An 18,397-nucleotide genomic window follows, 5' to 3' on the forward strand; every position below is an offset into this window, starting at 1 on the left:
GCCCAAAACCGGCGGTTCTCCTCCAGTTTCCGGCGAGCTCCGGCCAGTGTAGGGGTGGAGGCGGGTCGTGGCGTGACGGCGGCGGCGAGACGAAGCTGCTGGTACCAACGCCTGAGATCGGCGTGCCCTGTGGTGGCCGGTGTGGCGACGGGAAGAGAGGAGGGGCGCGGGCTGCGCGCGACGGGAGGAGAGAGAGAGAGAAGAGAGAAAATGAGGAGAGAGATAGGAGAAAAGAGATAAAAATCTGACTTTTTCCAAATTACCGTTTTGCCCTTCACGGTATTTTGACCGTATTTTCTTCGTTATAACTCCAATTCGAGTTCACTCCGTGTCTACGGACTCGTTTCGCCGTGCTCTACGCAACGGCATAAGCGAAATTGCCAAATTCCTTCTCGATCAAAAAGTCAACTTTTTCCCTATTAAATAATGCGAGGGCAAAATCGTCTTTTTGCTAGAATAAATTAATGCTAATTTTTAGATATTTTGTTTTGGGTTATTACAAAAGTTATATTAAAATATAGTGGCCGATTAATATATACTTTGGATATATTGAAACTAGTAAACAAATATATATAAAGTACAAACTAATGCAATTAGGAGGGTCCTTTTTTCTTAATTTGTTTTTTATTAGATAGTATAGCCGGGTGGCTATACCGTTTAAATATAATGTATTTAATAGTATAGCCATGCGGCTGAGCTACGATTTAAAAAAAAAAAATAGTATAGCCGTCCGGCTATTCTTATTTTTGAAACGTGGAGCCTAAATCGCTAGAGGGTCCTGTTTTTTATTTTTTTAAAAACGTACAGCCGCACGGCTATACGCTTAATAGAGGTGAAAAACTAATTGACCCATGTTTAGAGAGATGAAGAATCGGTGGTGGAGAGCAGAGCGACACTTGTATACGTTGTTGCAGTCAAATATTGTATGTAGTTCTCAAAACCCCCATGAAGATTTTTTTGGCTAGAAAACAACCCCATGAGGATTTAATGGACTCTGTTCCTCTACATCTTTGGTGCCAAGAGAAGACACAGTCAAAGACAGACAATGGGTTTGGGTTTTAGGCTGAACCTCAAGTGTGGCTTTCCTGTTCATTCTTCTCACTGGCAAACCACTTCCCCTTCCAAGATTTCTTCAACTTCTGGTGAGTTTCATTGGCTTTCTCTGCAGCTGATTTCATATGCCTGCTCCACCATCTCTGCTTTTGCAACTTTCATCTTTGTTTTGAGATTTTCTTGAATTTCCCAGCATTGCATCTGTTTTTGGCAATCTGAAACACCTCATTGTATCTTTTTAAGTAAACCCAGAAAGCATCATACTGTGTTACTTCTTAGTTCATAGTAGAGAAAGTGAATTTCCAAGATGATCAAAAGGCATTTTTAAGAATTGGGTCTTGAAGTTTTCAATGGGCTATTGAAACTGACATTGGAAAATTTGGAAATTTGGCTATTATCTAAGCTCCCATCTACCATAAGTGATGCACATTGGTATTGGCTTGAACTTGGCTCTCAACTTTTATTATACTTATAATTTTCTATGTAAATTGATACAGTTAGAGGCAGGGAGGGCTCTTTCAACTCAGCAAGGTTGTCCTTTCTGTCTGTTATTTCTGAGGAAGGTGAGGCTTCTAGTAAAGATCCTCTGAAAGTTTACACTTTTCCATCTGCTTCCCCACAAATCTTAGAGGATGGTGTCTCAGAACTGGAAGAGGTGAAGGTTTGCCCTTTAATTGAGTTGTTGCTTAAAAGTTGCACAATCTCAGTCACACTGAATTTTCCTTATTTTTAGTAGATGAAAATCTTACCATGACTTTTGCCTTTCAGACAGCCTTTAGGAGGGTGCCAAAGAGTTTTAGTGACAACCAGATGCCTGTTGCAGAAGGCAAGTTTATATCCAGTAAAGGCTTAGAAGCATGCACGGCATCTCATTTTAGTTTGTTACTGCAAAATCTTAATGTTTTGGAGGAGACTTTTGCCACTTCAGATGTGTTAAAGTTGGAGAAAGAGATTCTTTTGCAACTAGCAAGGCTTGGAGCTCTAAAGTTATTTGATATCTGTCTATCGAGAACTCTTAAAACCTCGAGCTTTTTGGATTTGTCTGACATACCTACAGTACCGGTTGAAGAGGGTAAGATGGAGAGAAAAGAAGATAACAACGTAGGCGAGATTATTGTTCGTTCAGGGAAAAAGGAAGAAAGAAGATCAAGAAAAAGAACATCAGATAATGCCATAGTGTCTTCTAATTCATTGCCTCCAAAAACAATTTGGAAAGGTCTTAAAAAGCCTACTCTTTCATCAGGAAAAAGAGCATCAAATTATAGAAGTAGAAGACTGACCATTTCTAAAAATGAGGCAGAAATGTCAATCGGGGTTAAGGTTGTGCTTATCTTCAAGGGTACAGATTAAAATAAAATTTTGCTTGCTTCAAGGATGTTTTTACCAGCTATGCTTTTGTATCATTACAGGTGATCGCCGACTTGGAGAGAATTAAAGAAACTTTGGAAAAGGAAACTGGTAAAGTAGCGACCTTAAGGTGCTGGGCAGAAGCAGCGGGAGTTCATGAAAAGGTGCTGCTACAGCATTTGCGTTTTGGTTGGTATTGCCAGGATGAGCTTATAAGGAGCACTCGTTCCTTAGTTCTTTACCTTGCTAGAAACTATAGAGGGCTAGGGGTAGCCTTGGATGATTTAATGCAGGTTTGTGAAACCTATATACATTTTGTGGTTGTTCACAGTGCTTATTACAATATAACACATTAATTTTTTTTTTTTTTTTTCTAGTTTATATAAGATGTTTCTTAGTAAATTTTTCCATGAAATAATTCACCTGTGATTATATTCGATGCGGTTCGTTGTTGATCATTGAAACAACAACTTTGATCAGATGTCAAAACTTACTCTTACTACATGTATTTATATGATATTTACTCTCAATTTATTAGTCTATCTCCCCCTCTATTTCACAGGCTGGAAACTTGGGTCTCCTGCAAGGTGCAGAAAGGTTTGATCACTCAAGGGGTTATAGATTCTCAACCTATGTTCAGTACTGGATAAGGAAATCAATGTCAAGATTGGTGGCACAGCATGCTAGGGGGGTCCAAATTCCGGTATGTTGTTCCTCACTTCTTTGAAAGATCATACAATATTGTGTTGATGAGTGCTGGTGGTTGATCATTGAGTTGTTTTATTGTAGTTCACACTAAGCAAGGCAATCAATCAGATACAGAAAGCTCGAAAAGCCAATTACAACAGCCACATGAAATACCCAGATGATGAGGAAATTGCAAAGATTACAGGTCTTTCTTTGGCGAGAATCAGATCAGCTAGTACATGTCTGAGAGTTGTGGGTTCGGTAGATCATAAAATGTGGGAAAGCTCTGATGGGACATATATGGTATTGATCTAGCTAATCTTTCTCTGTCTCTCTTGCATGTAAATTTGATACATATTTTTCCTTTGCTAGGACTTGGTTATGGGAATGGGAATTTACTGAGAAAAAGTGGAGATCAATGTAGTTAGTATCACTTTGTGGTCAAAGTTCTTATAGTTTAGGAAGCTAAGGATAGAACACACAAAATCCTGCAGGCCTGCAACAAATTGGAAATTTGGGATATCGCGATCCTTAATCATGTTGAAAGTAGTGGTGAGATTGTTAACTAGAAAACCTGTTTTGTGTTCATGATCCAGGAATTTACACCAGACACATCACTAAAGAGCCCTGAAGAAACTGTCATGAGGCAACACATGAAAAAGGACATTCATGATCTGCTGAAAGGGTTGAATTTGAGAGAGAGGCAAGTGTTGGTACTGCGATACGGGCTAAACAACTACGACCCCAAGTCACTTGAGGAGATTGGCAGACTTTTCCATGTGAGCAAGGAGTGGATAAGGAAGATAGAAAAGAAAGCTCTGATGAAGCTGAGGGTTGAAGAATCCCACAAATACTTAAGCCATTACTTGAATAACTAGTAGGTTCAGAGTAACATGGAAAGAAAGCAAGCCATCCTTAGTTTCTCTATCAGAAGCAGTAGCCCGGGCAAATTAGTCAATCATATGCTGACAACTATAGCTACTTGCTGGTAGAGATTGAAGGATACAGAAAATCATGGGTTACCTTCTGTTAGTTCCCCATCAAAATTGCAGCTCACAACTCTACCATGGGAATTTTTGTTGCTCTCATGCGAAGATTACAATGTTGTATTTTAGCATTCTTTTATTTCCCCGGCGTGCTGGGGAAGAACTGCATGTGCTGATTGTTCTTTCGAGCCTCTTTTTTTCTTTCTTTTTCAGTTAGCAGTGTATAGTATAGAGGTGTATTGTATTCTCGTCACCACGGGTACATATTAAAGATATGAACTAGTGTTTACACAGCTACTTATTCTATTTTGCTTATTCACCGAGTCGTGAATCAACTCACGAGCCTCCTGGCCGATACCATAGGACATTGTCAAGTGTTTGTTCTAATGACGCGGTTAAAACTCCATTTAATCAAGCTCTCCCCAAAGATCTCCGTTTTCACTGTCAACTCTTATCTGTTATCACATTATATATACACTATTGAAAACCTATAAAATCTGTGGCTCTGCTGCTCACCCTCAACGCTATGATGCTTACGTAGCCGTTTGAAGGCCTTGATGCCAAAGTAGCCTCATTTTTGCGATAAGGATATATTGGTTCATTGATGTCACTAAAATCATGAAAACGATGCTTAAAACATGCAGCCAACCAGGTTTTCTGAAACAGTTTGCAGAACCCATCCCTACTTCCACCTCTCATTGTAGACCTTATCATTTTCTCTTTGCTCAGATCAGATGAGCTCCTTTTGGGTATCTTTTTTTTTTATTGCTGCAAATTTGGGGTTTTCATCTTTTGTATTGCAGCTACAAAATTAGCTCATTTTTGTTACAAATTAATGCGTTAATCTATAAAGTTTTTTGTTTCCTCGTACCAATTAACACATTTAACGGTATATATAATTTGCTCAGTGCTCACTTTTGCAACAAATTAATGCATTTGTCCTCATTTTTGTTTTCTCCTATAAATTAATGCATTTAACTGTATATATAAACTTACAACTGTATATCCTAAACATTACTTGTCCTAAAACATCAACTGACAAAACCACCAAAATTACCACTTTAGTGATCAATCAAAACATTGGTCATTTAGTTCATTTATTCTGTCCTGGTTTTCGTATTTTCTTCTTAGTTGGAAAATTCAGTGCAGTGCATCCGTTTACGGATTTATATAAAAAATATATTAATAACATATCGATAAGTTTTGTTGTTCGCATATCATTAATAATGTTATTGACACCACAAAGAGTTTGTAGCTCAACTGATTAAAAGCAGTTATATCTGTACCTAAGGTCATGTGTTTAAATTCCTCTCTCTCAATTTCGTTTATAAACATTATATTGAATTCAAACTTAAATGTAAATGAGCGAAGTGACTATCGTAATCAACTGGATTAATCAATTATTGTTCGTAAAGCTTCCTTACCAAAAAACAAAAACAAAAGATATAGTTAGAAAGTCCCAACTCCCAACCAACCATGCACAACTTCACAGCCAAACAGCGCTAAGGTGCGTGTGTGTGAGTAAGCTTGCATTGGGTTGCTTTCACCCAATTATAGCAACGTGTCCTCCCTTTAAATTTTCAGGAAACACCTAACCCATTCCGTTAAGAAAACGACCTCGTCACCCTGCTGTCCCACGTAAAGCAGTCACAGACCAAGACATTCCCCAATTCCGTTGAAAAAGAAGCGAAACTTCAGCGCAGCAGCCGATGTTGCTGCCTTGCTGGCAGAACAACTCTCCATCGGTCACGCAACTTAGCTCCCCTGCGGGTAAGTAGCCGTTGATTTTTTTGCTGCCAAATCTTTTGCCTCCGCCACGCGCCGAGCACCAATGCACGTTAGGTGTCCCTGGTTACTTTCCTTTTACGGCGTCGTTTCATGCTGCTTTTCATTATCTCTCTCTCCGTTGTCTAGGAGAGTGTGTGAAACGTTCTTTATAAAAGCGTGAGATCCATCTGAATATATGATCAGGCACGCTGAACCATACGAAACACCAAACCCGCATAGCCAATCCCAGTTCTATTCACAAGACATCCGAAAACACACGTAAGCTACAACCAATGGTTGTCTTCCACAACCCAAGCTCATGTAAAACGGACAGCACCTGATCATTTTCTCTAATCTCCTCAACCTTCCCCAAAAATCAATGAACTTCCTGTTCCCCACCCTGTCTCCTTTTTCTCTCTCTTTGTTGCAGAACGATTTCTAGGGTTATCAGTGGAGTTTCCTTCACCAAAACGCACAAATTCACACGGAGGTCTCTGCGTTTCATTGCATTCAAAATCGCAATCCAATTCGCCCCAAATTCCCAATTCGGAGCTTTCAAATCCAACCTAATGAGTAATGACTCTCGCCACCAGTGAATGGCTCGCTTTCACCCTCCCACTCTCCATTTCGCCTTCTTCTACATCCTCATAGCCCTAACCACAAACCCTCGCCTCCTCCTCGCCTCCGATGACGACGAGTTTTCGATAATCGATTCCGATGCCAATCTCTTCCACCAGGACTACTCGCCGCCGGCTCCGCCTCCACCTCCGCCGCACCCGCCGTCCGTCTCATGCACCGATGACCTCGGCGGCGTCGGCACTCTGGACGCCACGTGTAAGATAGTCGCCGACACGAACCTCACCAGCGACGTGTACATAGAAGGGAAGGGCAATTTTTATATCCTACCCGGGGTGAGATTCTATTGCTCGAGTCCTGGTTGCGTTGTAATTGTTAACATTACTGGTAACTTTAGTTTAGGCAACTCCTCGTCGATTTTAGCTGGGGCTTTCGAGCTCACGGCGCAAAATGCCAGCTTTCTCGATGGCTCGGCGGTGAACACGACGGCTTTGGCGGGGAAGCCGCCGGCGCAGACCAGTGGGACCCCTCAGGGGATTGAGGGGGCGGGTGGGGGCCACGGAGGACGGGGCGCGTGTTGTTTGGTGGATGAGACGAAGCTTCCGGAGGACGTGTGGGGCGGCGACGCCTACTCGTGGTCGACGCTGCAGGGTCCGCGTAGTTTTGGGAGCCGAGGGGGATCGACGAGTAGGGAGGTGGATTATGGAGGTTTAGGGGGTGGGAGGGTGTGGCTGGAGATCAAGAAATTTCTTGTGGTGAATGGAAGTGTTTTGGCTGAAGGAGGTGATGGAGGAACAAAAGGTGGAGGTGGTTCTGGCGGCAGCATCCACATTAAGGCTCGTAAAATGTAATATTCATCATTAATTCTCCTTTTTTTTTTCCTTAGAATATTTTTGAAAAAGCTCTTATATTGGTTTTTGTGTTGAATGAGCTTTAGGTTTTGATTATATGTTGATGAGAAATGTCGGAAAAAAGTAGATATATGATTACTGCAGTTAAGATGGTGAGTTTGGCTTTATTTGTTTAGTGAGAATGTTACAGAAATGAAAAGGAAATTTAAAATTTTCCATTTCTCTATGTAGGAAGTAGCAATATGATAGACTTCTCTACCTAACATTAATTATGCCTTCGTTTGGTTTAATTTTTAGCTTGTTGAGGCAAAGCAAAAAGAGTGGAATATAAAATGACAAAAAATAAAATTTCATTGGTTGCCATGAATCTTACAATGTTACACTTTGTTCACTATGTAGATTTTTCTTAAAAGAAAAATGAAAAATGCAAAAGGCAAAAGTTGGCAATAATGCCAGTTACAATGTACTAATGAGGCTATGCGCTCTATTTCAGTTACGCATTGGTTGTACGTTTGCTTCTCGACATGTGTTCTGATAATCTACTTCCTTGTCTCTTGGAATGGACTTTTGGTGGATGGAAAAAGATGTTTGAGAATGATGTTCAATTTTAACTTTATTCAATCCTCGAATGTTTGTTTTTTGATTCTTGCTTTCTATTCTGATGACAAAATGCTAGAAAGGTAACAACGGGATACATGGTATCTTTGCAGGCGTGCATCAAAACATGGTTATTTTGCTTATATATATATATTATCAGGTGTTATTCTTATCTGCGTAGGTGTTTGTAAATGTGTCACTATGTTTTATCTAATTGTTCTGATGCCCCAAGTCTATGTAGACTGTTGGTATGACTGTGCTTTCCATCTGCATCAAGTTGCATCACTACATATATTGTTATACCTTATATGTGCATATTATGCAAGGTGGCCTTTATGCTTTCTAATAGAACTCTGTTGTTTTGAAGTGCAGGACTGGTAATGGCAGGATAAGTGCTTGTGGTGGCAATGGTTATGCTGGTGGTGGCGGTGGAAGAGTGTCAGTTGATGTCTTTAGCAGGCATGACGACCCAAAAATTTTTGTGCATGGTGAGACACCAGTTTGTTCGCCTGGCATGGCTAGCGCTGTTGTCATTTCTTGTAAACGTTTTGGAACAACCTTATTTGCAACTTAATGATTGACAATTTTCTTGCCTTGCTTTTTGGCATTGTATGTGATTTTCTCAGTAGTTTCTCATGTTTTGTAATATGCTGTTCTGATTTCAATATATGTTGGTGGATCTTGTAAAACATCTCTTTATCTACTTACTGAGTAGCAATTTTTGATGGATGGTCTTGTCCTAGTTTTCCAAATGGGTTCACTGAGTTGGACCTCCACCCTGTCAACGCTTGTTATGATTAAGTAGAATTCCTTAGATATCTATCCATTTCCATCTTATAAATCTTATTCGAGCTGTTTAATATAACTTTAGCAGTTCTATTGTTCACTTCTTATGTTTTTAATACTGAACTACAATTTAAGTGTTCATAATTTTTCTATTGATCTTGTTGGTTTTATTTATGAAAGACAGATTCTACTCAAGTAGCTCAACTCAACTAAGGTTTCATCCCTAAAATATTGGATTGACTATTAGAAGATATGTTGTTGCTTAATTTAATGTATGTTATGCAATTAGTCTCGGGGATATGTGTCAGCATTTATGTAAGCCCTCTTGAAGAAGATCAAAATTGTGTTGGTGGTGCTTACTTCTTGATGTGGAATGATGGGAGTATTATTTTCTGAGTGTGCAAACACTGACCTTAATTATCTCATTTGCAGGAGGAGGTAGCTATGCTTGTCCAGAAAATGCGGGTGCTGCTGGGACTCTATATGATGCAGTTCCTCGAAGCCTTTTTGTTAACAATCATAACAAGTCAACAGATACAGAAACACTTCTTTTGGAGTTTCCTTTTCATCCTCTTTGGACAAATGTTTATATTGAAAATAAGGCCAGGGCCACTGTTCCTTTGCTTTGGAGTCGTGTCCAGGTTTGTGAAACTCAAATTTGTAACCTATAGTAGACTTCTGAAGGTGTTTCTTCCTACTAATTACATTCTCATTTTTTGTACGGCTTATGTGTTCTTTTTCTTATAGATTTTGTATCTAGTTTAAAAAATTGAGAGACTGCAGGTGTTACACAAAAGTTTTAAATTTTGAGGAAAAGTTTCAGTTATCCATTCCTTGTGCTGTACAGGTACAAGGACAGATAAGCCTTTTGAGTGATGGTGTGTTAAGCTTTGGACTTCCACATTATGCTTCATCAGAGTTTGAGTTATTGGCTGAAGAGTTGTTAATGAGTGACTCTGTAATCAAGGTAAGTGGCAAATTTGTCAATTTCCTTGTTTGCAGTTCCTTTCCTGATTCTATCAGATGCAATTTTGGGGACAATATTTTTTTATTTTTCGTTTGCTTCAGCTACTTTCCTTATCATGTGGATAACTTGTATACCATGTTTCAGTTCAGCAGACAGCTTAATAATCTTGATGAGAATATCATATTTCTGCTTACTGTCAAATTTCTGTGACACTGACACGCCTTGCATTTCACCTTGTGCGAAGCCATTCATTTTTATCGCTTCTGATTTTTAACTATGATGGTTATGGTATTCTAATGATAAACTGGCCGTTTTTTTTTTTCCTTTTCTAACTTCAGGTGTATGGGGCTTTACGCATGTCTGTAAAAATGTTCTTGATGTGGAATTCCAAGATGCTCATTGACGGTGGTGGGGAAGAAGCTGTTGAGACATCCTTGCTTGAGGCTAGTAACTTAGTTGTTCTTAGGGTAAATTGCTTACTATCTCTTTGCATTTTCTGGAGTTTATTGCTTATGATGCATGCATATATGACAAGTAATCTTTATTCATAATAGGAATCATCTGTGATACACTCTAATGCAAACCTGGGAGTTCATGGACAAGGTTTGTTGAACTTGTCAGGACCAGGAGATTGGATTCAAGCACAACGTCTGGTTCTATCACTATTCTACAGTATTCATGTGAGTGATTTTTCTTGATGTAATAGGTATCCTTGATGTTCTGTTTACATGTAGTTTGTTCAACTGTTTATTCTTTTGTTCTGGAAACTGATTATTAATTTTGGACATGCTAGGCCTGATGGTTTATACTTGTTCTACATCATTAATTGATGATTCCTTTTTCTTTATGAAGGTTGGACCTGGATCTGTTTTGCGTGGTCCCTTGGAGAATGCCACAACTGATTCTCTGTAAGTTTGACCTGGGTTGTATCGTCCCAGGTCTGATTGAATCTTCTTCTGTCTCCCCCCACCCCAAAAAAAAACCAAAAAAGGGGAAACTTTGTATGGTTCCCCTTTAGTCACTAATTTCATTGGTTGTCATGTTCTAATGTTCTATAGGACACCAAAGCTGTATTGTGAAAACAAAGATTGCCCCTCTGAACTACTCCATCCACCCGAAGATTGCAATGTGAACTCATCCCTGTCCTTTACTCTTCAGGTGTGTAATAAGTTGAGATATCCGGTAAGGGGGCTTAACAATGAACTTGCGTCGGAAAATTTTCAATCTTGTTACTTTGGTTTGTCAGATATGCCGAGTTGAGGATATCATTATTGAAGGCCTTGTAAAAGGATCTGTTGTTCATTTTCACCGGGCAAGGACCATTGCTATCCAGTCTTCTGGAGCAATAAGTGCATCAGGAATGGGTAAGCTTTTCAGGACACCACTACCTGTCCAAATTTGACCGAAATACGTGCAGCAAAGTGTGAATGCTTGGAAAGAATAATCTTTTTTGTTTGGAATTATTACATATACATGCAGGCTGTACCGGCGGCATTGGTAGTGGCAACATTCTAAGCAATGGAAGTGGCAGTGGTGGCGGGCATGGTGGTAAAGGTGGGATTGCATGTTATAATGGTAGTTGTGTTGAGGGTGGAATCTCATATGGGAATGAAGAGTTGCCTTGTGAACTTGGTAGTGGAAGCGGAAATGACATTTCTGCTGGTTCAACTGCTGGTGGTGGTATTATCGGTGAGCTTATATTTTGAGCTGTTAGGTTAGGTGGTTTTCATGCTATTTTTCTTTCAATCAGTGGAAGGCATTTTGAATATAGCCATATCCTAGTGTTAGTGGCAGTTTTCCATTTCACCATATGTCTGAGGCTGAAGCAATGCTAATCATCTGTCACTTAAACTTGTATTTTGTTTTTGACTTGGCTATGTTTTTACTTGCATAATTGTGTTCACAGTTACCCTTTCCATTTCTTTTCCCCATAGTAATACATTGTATCTTCCAAACAGTAATGGGTTCTTCGGAGCATCCCTTGTCAAGTTTGTCTGTTGAAGGCTCGATGACAACAGATGGTGAAAGTTTTGAAAGGACTACTTTAAAAGAAAAGTTTCCCCTTGTTGATAGTTTAAGTGGAGGTCCTGGGGGTGGGTCTGGTGGTAGTATACTTCTGTTCTTGCGAACACTAGCTCTCGGTGAGTCTGCCATTCTTTCAAGTGTTGGGGGATACAGTAGTTCCATTGGGGGTGGTGGAGGTGGTGGTGGAAGGATTCATTTCCATTGGTCAGACATTCCCACTGGAGATGTGTATCAGCCCATTGCAAGTGTGGAGGGAAGCATCCTTTCAGGGTTTGTATAGTCTAATTTGTTCATATTTTCTTACAAACTACTATGAGTAGGACCCCACGTTCAATCCATGTTTGAAGGGTATTACTATGCAATCAACTCTGAAAAAAAGAAATACTTTTTCCCTGTATTGCAGGGGAGGGGAGGGTAGGGACCAGGGTGGTGCTGGAGAAGATGGAACGGTGACGGGGAAAGATTGCCCAAAAGGTCTTTATGGGACCTTTTGTGAGGTATGCCTAAATGGTTTGGACATAGTTTGTATGTCTATGGTTGGGGTTTCTCTCACTCCCTTCCCACTACCATTATCAATAATTAAAAGTGGTTTGATTAACTATAATTATAGAACTTAAATTCTCTGTCATTTTTTCGTTCTTCAGGAATGCCCAGCTGGCACTTATAAGAATGTTATTGGGTCTGATAGGGCACTTTGTCATCATTGTCCTGCTGATGAGCTTCCCCTTCGTGCAATTTATATTTCTGTCCGAGGTACTTCTATAACTGTAGTGATTAATTGCTTTATTAGGAGCCAGAAGGCCAACTGCCTTTGAGTTATAATGGTATTGTATCTTTGATTTGTAGTCATTATATATTGTTTCCAGATCCATATTATTACTTGTTGAATTGCGTCCAAAAGTTTTTGCAACTTCTGGTAATTTATCTATTAAACCACACCTTGTCTTCTTACCAGGTGGTGTTGCTGAGGCTCCATGTCCTTTCAAATGCATTTCAGACAGATATCACATGCCACACTGTTATACAGCTCTTGAAGAATTGATTTACACATTTGGTGGGCCTTGGCTATTTGGTCTTCTTCTGATTGGTCTCCTCATCCTGTTAGCTTTGGTTCTCAGTGTTGCACGAATGAAATTTGTTGGGGTTGATGAATTACCAGGCCCCGCTCCCACTCAACATGGCTCACAAATAGATCACTCCTTCCCTTTCCTGGAGTCATTGAATGAGGTTTTGTTCTTGTATAAAAGAACTTTGCCATTGCCCTATCTCTCTCTCTCCCCGTATCCCCCCCACCCCCGCCCACTTCCCCCACTTTTTTGATTGATAAGCTGTGTTCATATTGTAGGTTTTGGAAACAAATAGAGCCGAGGAGTCACAGAGCCATGTGCACCGGATGTATTTTATGGGTCCTAATACGTTTGGCAAACCTTGGCATTTGCCCCACACTCCACCAGAGCAAGTAAAAGAGATTGTGTGAGTTAACTTGTATATATTATTTATGTACAATTATTTCAGTATCCTCTTAGGACTTCAAGGAACTTTAACGTTGTGGCTATTTTCTGTGTCTTATTTATATATGACAAATCTAAAAGATTATAGTTTGAAATATAGCGTTCCCTCTGGCAGATATGAGGGGCCATTCAATACATTTGTCGATGAGATTAATTCCATAGCCACTTATCAATGGTGGGAGGGAGCAATGTACAGCATTCTTTCTGTTCTTGCCTACCCCCTTGCATGGTCATGGCAGCACTGGCGCCGAAGATTGAAATTGCAACGTCTCCGTGAATTTGTTAGATCAGAATATGATCATGCCTGCTTACGGTCTTGTCGTTCACGAGCTCTATATGAAGGGATCAAGGTTTGTGACTACCAGTGTTTTTCCTTTCTTTTAATCTCCTTTTTCTTGTATTTTTTAAAAACTGAATACCATTTATGGGTGTTTGTGTAATTGATTGTTTACATGCATGCCATAATTGATTGTATTTCCTTTTAAATCTATTTTGTTATTTATATTTTTCTTTTATTAGAGTTTGAGTACAGTATACATGTGGGAAGACAATTGCATTCTCTTTATCTGTTGAGCGATTACTGTATAACGTGTGAGGGTTTATTACTTGTTTCAATGTTTCTTTTTTATGTGGGCCATCTTGGGATGATATTTCCTGTAATTTTCTTCTCAATTATGTTCATGTATATTTATGTTTTACATAATTCTTTAACATTTATTTGGACGTTTTTATCCTAGCATACATGTTTTTCTTCTGAATTCCCTTGGCCATTTAGAGGAGCAAAGTTCCTTATAAACAAATAGCATGTTCTTCAAAACTTAATTACTTGTAATGTGTAAAAGGAGCAATATTCACAATGCGAATTTGGTTACTTGGTTTTTCATCATGTAACTTTTTGCTGTATTATTGTCAGGTAGCTGCAACTTCTGACTTAATGCTAGCATATGTGGACTTCTTCCTTGGTGGGGATGAAAAGAGAACTGATCTTCCTCCTCGTTTACATCAAAGATTTCCTGTGTCATTACCTTTTGGAGGTGATGGAAGTTACATGGCCCCTTTCTCACTTCACAGCGATAATATTGTTACAAGCCTCATGAGTCAGGTTTGGTTGTTGATCTGACAAATTCAAAGCCCAGTTGGCGAAACTGATCTTTTTTATGTTCTAGCTTCTTTACAACTTTATTAATCTTAACACATTTGCTGTGCAGTCAGTCCCACCTACCACATGGTACCGTATGGTGGCTGGTTTGAATGCACAATTACGCCTAGTTTGCCGTGGGCGGCTAAGAGTTACTCTTCATCCTGTCCTTAGGTGGCTTGAAAGTTATGCCAACCCTGCTTTGAAGATTTATGGTGTACGTGTCGATCTTGCTTGGTTTCAGGCTACAGCATGTGGTTATTGTCATTATGGATTGGTGGTGGATGCTCTTGAAGAGGACAGTGATCCGGCCTCTGCTGTGAGCATCGATGGAGCAATACGAACTGAAGAATCACGGTAATGGCTTGTAATGTGTGTCCGGAACAATTGTTTTTTTGTTATCATTTAGGTCCCTGCCAATTTCATTTTATATTAGATTATTGTCAGAACTGATTGTGGCGTAGTGAAAATTCTGTGCATGAGATTATGATTGAAATTTAGTGAAACTTATGTGCGTTAGATTAGGAGTAAAATTTTGTCCATTAGCAGTCCCAATTTTTTTATAATACCGTCATTATGGTTATTACCCTTACGTAGGAAACTGGGTTTTTTGAATAGCGGTAAAGAAATATTATGCAAAATGCAACTAATAAGATCAGATGAAATTTGGAACAATGATGATATGCACAAGCATGAACGTGTGACCACTGAGACAAAATAATGGTACTGGCATAACATCAAATAGATAAGTCCGTCGGCCTGTATAGTGATACTTGAACAGATTTAAGTGGTATAAAGCACTACTTGGAGTACATATGTGGCGATACACTTGGATGCTAGTGAGTTTGACTCTGTTTTCTTTGACTTTTAGCGCAAATAGCATTTACAAAGAAGATTCATTGGGTCATTTGAGAGAACCACTCATAAGCCAATCTCACAGAAGCAGTGAAAATCTAATGAGGCGAAAGAGAACATATGGAGGGATTATAGAGGCTAACAACTTACAAATGCTTGAAGAAAAGAGAGATATATTTTATCTTCTCTCTTTTATACTTCATAATACTAAACCTGTTGGACACCAGGTATCTCTCATGCTTATATAACAGCACATATATAATATATGTTAGCTGGAGATTTCAAATCTCTCATTATTAACAATTTTTTATATGAACTGCAGGATCTCGTTGGTTTAGTCATCTCGATGCTCCTCTTAGGAGATTTTAGCTTAGTTTTGCTTACATTGCTCCAGTTGTATTCAATTTCATTAGCGGATGTCTTTCTGGTTCTATTTATTTTACCACTTGGCATTCTTCTTCCATTTCCTGCTGGTATCAATGCTCTATTCAGTCATGGACCCAGACGTTCTGCTGGCCTTGCACGTGTACATGCTTTGTGGAACCTTACATCCTTGATTAATGTCGTAAGTTTCTACTTTTTATCCTTTGCTTTGTAAGTCTTCCCTCTCCCAATAAGATATAAGGAAGGCTTATTTTTGGTACAATTGCTTCAAGTTCAGAAATTTTCTATTTCTTTACTGGAATCCGAATTCGCTAATTTGTATTATATATTGATGCTGTATTCTTTTGCCAGGTTGTTGCTTTTGTTTGTGGATATGTTCATTATAACACTCAGTCATCAAATAAAATACATCAATTTCAACCCTGGAATATTAGCATGTGAGATCTCTAGCTGCCAAAAACTCCGTTAGTCCAAATAGTAAGTTTTGTTCTTGGCACAATACTCAACTAACAGGTTGTTTTTCTTTATCCGTGGCTGTCGGTGCAGGGATGAAAGTGAATGGTGGATTTTTCCTGCTGGACTGCTGCTTTGTAAAATTTTTCAATCCCAGCTAATCAACTGGCATGTTGCCAATCTGGAGATTCAAGACCGTTCATTGTACAGCAATGATGTTGAGCTGTTCTGGCAGTCGTGACGATATTTAACAAGATATTCTCCACAATTAACATGTATTTTTTGCTTTGTTCCTATTTTGTAATACTTTCCTCTTGTATGTTATTTTGACAGTAGGTGAGTGATTGACTTAGGTTAGGAAAAAAAAAGAGTGTTGAAATATGAATTCAGGAAAGTAAAAAGAATTAGAAGAGAGCAAAAGTTGAGAGGCAATGATTTATTATGTAACCGCTTTTGAAAAATGTGAAGTAAGTTTTCTGTAAATAGTAATTGGGGCATATATTATACCCACTCTTTAGTGGATTTGAGTCTTCATTGCCTACGTTTTCCTGTAATACTTGGGCCCTGGCCCCACTTATATATATAATCAGGACTTTCTTGGTCCATTTTATTTATTTTCATTATTGATTCGACTGGATCAATTGGCATGCGCAACTTTTCTAGATACGGTGTCTTCTTTGAGTCTAAGTTCTCTGCCAAGTTACAGATTGCAGCTGGTTTTCGGTTTTGGGAGGAAAATCCTGTTCGTTCAAGTTGCAATCTCTGTTTTTGGTTATAAGTTCTATATTGCAGCTGCAGCATATATCCGCCCCAGTGTTGCACAAGATGGCAGAATTTGATTAGAAAGTACGATGAAACTGAAAACCTAACTTCAATAGCTTTCTTTTCAGCAACTTATTTTTAACCTCTGTGTCTAATGCGGATCATGGATGATGTCTCATATTTTTAAGCTAAAAATGCACCCTCTAAGGCTCAGTCAGTAAGCAGCAAATGATTGGTAAAATCGGACACATTTCTAATGATCAAACTGAAGCAGACACATTTCTAAACTACGAAAGGTAAAGATCGGCTAGCGCCATGACAGAAAGCGCATGTCCATATCTTCATTTCATCACAAATGCACTGTTATATTGAAACAAAAGATTGAACGAGGACACATTTGAAATCAGGAAACATAAAGAATTTTTTTTTTTTGAAGATAAGTTTCATGTTATTCCCTTGAGCCCACACATAGCTTAAGAACTCCAAGAGAGAAGGAAAAAGCTCTCTCTACTCCTTGTTCAAGACCTTGGGAACTTTAATATATGGCTCCTCATAGTTTGGAACAGCAGCAATCATGGCCTCCCTGTTGAAACCCAAAAGTAAGTTTCGATGGCTTTATCAATCGAATAAATGTGAACCCAAATTTGGATGCATGAATAGAGTGAACACAACCATCACACCTGTTCTCAAATGTTTCAGGAATATCGGCCCGGAAACTATCACCTTCAGTATCTGTAGTTAGCACAGAGAGAAATATAAGTAAGATTCAACCTCCTGCATTTGTTAAATTTTTTTAAAATAATAATAATTACGAACAGGAAAAGCAATGCAGCTAAAGCCATGTGGTTGGGTTTTCAATCCCATTAATTTATTTTCAAAAAGAAAAATAATAACTGAAAACAAGAGTGAAATGTGAACTAAAAATGAGTGTTTATGAATGGTTTTGAAGCACCTGCTCTGATTGAGGGCTCCACACTTTGAAGATCAACATCTTGAAGCTGCCCAAACCTGCAAAAGAACCAGCCAACCATAACTCATCATAACAACAAACAAAACGCATAAAATACTTCAACATGATGTTAATTAAAGGAAAAGATTAAGCTTACCAATCTATAACAAGTCCAATTTTGGGAGCAAATTCTTCAACCTTTATAAGAGTGAAAATAATTATAAAAAAAATTAAGAAATAAAAAGAACGGAAATTTAGTCAATGAAATGTATGACTATGATGAGGCATCAATTCAAAAGAAAACAGATAAGGGTAAGACACCTCATGAGGGGTCAGAGAAATTCGAGCAGTCTGAGCCAAACGAGGCAAGTCTGGAGGCTCCAGAGAAGGCCCGCTGCTTTGGGTTGTTGAGCAATTTGTACGAACCCAGTTGTTGTTAGGACGAGGAAAGTGGCTTTTGCAGTTAAAGTTGCAGAAAAGCTGGTTCTTGGGTAGCGAAGAAGAAGACACTCCCTTGACCAGAAGCAAAGCTCTGCTTCCCATTTTCTTCGTTCCTATCCGAAGTAAATTTGATGTTGAAAAAGGAACACGGCAGTAAAGTTTGTTTATTGGGCTGCTGGGCTGGGAGGAAAAATAAACAAAAAAATTACTGAAAAAGAAAGAGGACAGGTTGGGCTGCTCGTTGTTTCTTCTCCCTGTTCTA

General features: G+C 39.0%; 3 protein-coding genes across 5 annotated transcripts; 2 read left to right on the forward strand and 1 right to left on the reverse strand.

The window, feature by feature from the left end:
- On the forward strand, nt 956–4,367 carry LOC18792075 (RNA polymerase sigma factor sigC). 2 transcript variants are annotated; one of them, XM_007222861.2, is made up of 7 exons: nt 956–1,142; nt 1,551–1,714; nt 1,822–2,373; nt 2,463–2,693; nt 2,963–3,103; nt 3,190–3,390; nt 3,684–4,367. In XM_007222861.2, exons 1-7 carry the CDS (start codon nt 1,046–1,048, stop codon nt 3,963–3,965), a joined length of 1,668 nt encoding a protein of 555 aa, XP_007222923.1. In that variant the 5' UTR covers nt 956–1,045; the 3' UTR covers nt 3,966–4,367. The 2 variants fall into 2 exon arrangements, with proteins under 2 accessions (XP_007222923.1, XP_020411331.1); XM_020555742.1 differs by having other exon boundaries at nt 957–1,142; nt 1,551–1,708.
- Nucleotides 6,192–16,603, forward strand: LOC18789390. 2 transcript variants are annotated; one of them, XM_020565958.1, is made up of 22 exons: nt 6,192–7,263; nt 8,237–8,352; nt 9,083–9,291; nt 9,498–9,617; nt 9,956–10,084; nt 10,172–10,297; nt 10,470–10,525; nt 10,676–10,775; nt 10,864–10,981; nt 11,097–11,306; nt 11,576–11,912; nt 12,046–12,139; nt 12,287–12,395; nt 12,598–12,869; nt 12,988–13,115; nt 13,254–13,503; nt 14,067–14,255; nt 14,362–14,648; nt 15,163–15,373; nt 15,469–15,711; nt 15,882–15,967; nt 16,077–16,603. In XM_020565958.1, the coding sequence occupies exons 1-22, from the start codon at nt 6,437–6,439 to the stop codon at nt 16,222–16,224; spliced, it is 4,365 nt and encodes a 1,454-aa protein (XP_020421547.1). In that variant the 5' UTR covers nt 6,192–6,436; the 3' UTR covers nt 16,225–16,603. The 2 variants fall into 2 exon arrangements, with proteins under 2 accessions (XP_020421547.1, XP_020421550.1); XM_020565961.1 differs by having other exon boundaries at nt 6,193–7,263; nt 13,269–13,503.
- LOC18791858 (glutamyl-tRNA(Gln) amidotransferase subunit C, chloroplastic/mitochondrial) lies at nt 17,034–18,383 on the reverse strand. Its single transcript, XM_007227480.2, has 5 exons — nt 18,016–18,383; nt 17,852–17,892; nt 17,698–17,753; nt 17,426–17,477; nt 17,034–17,328 (listed from the first exon to the last, which is right to left on the reverse strand). Exons 1-5 carry the CDS (start codon nt 18,235–18,237, stop codon nt 17,253–17,255), a joined length of 447 nt encoding a protein of 148 aa, XP_007227542.1. The 5' UTR covers nt 18,238–18,383; the 3' UTR covers nt 17,034–17,252.

Source organism: Prunus persica, chromosome G1 (genome assembly GCF_000346465.2).
Source record: "Prunus persica cultivar Lovell chromosome G1, Prunus_persica_NCBIv2, whole genome shotgun sequence".
NCBI classification, from domain to species: Eukaryota; Viridiplantae; Streptophyta; class Magnoliopsida; order Rosales; family Rosaceae; genus Prunus; species Prunus persica.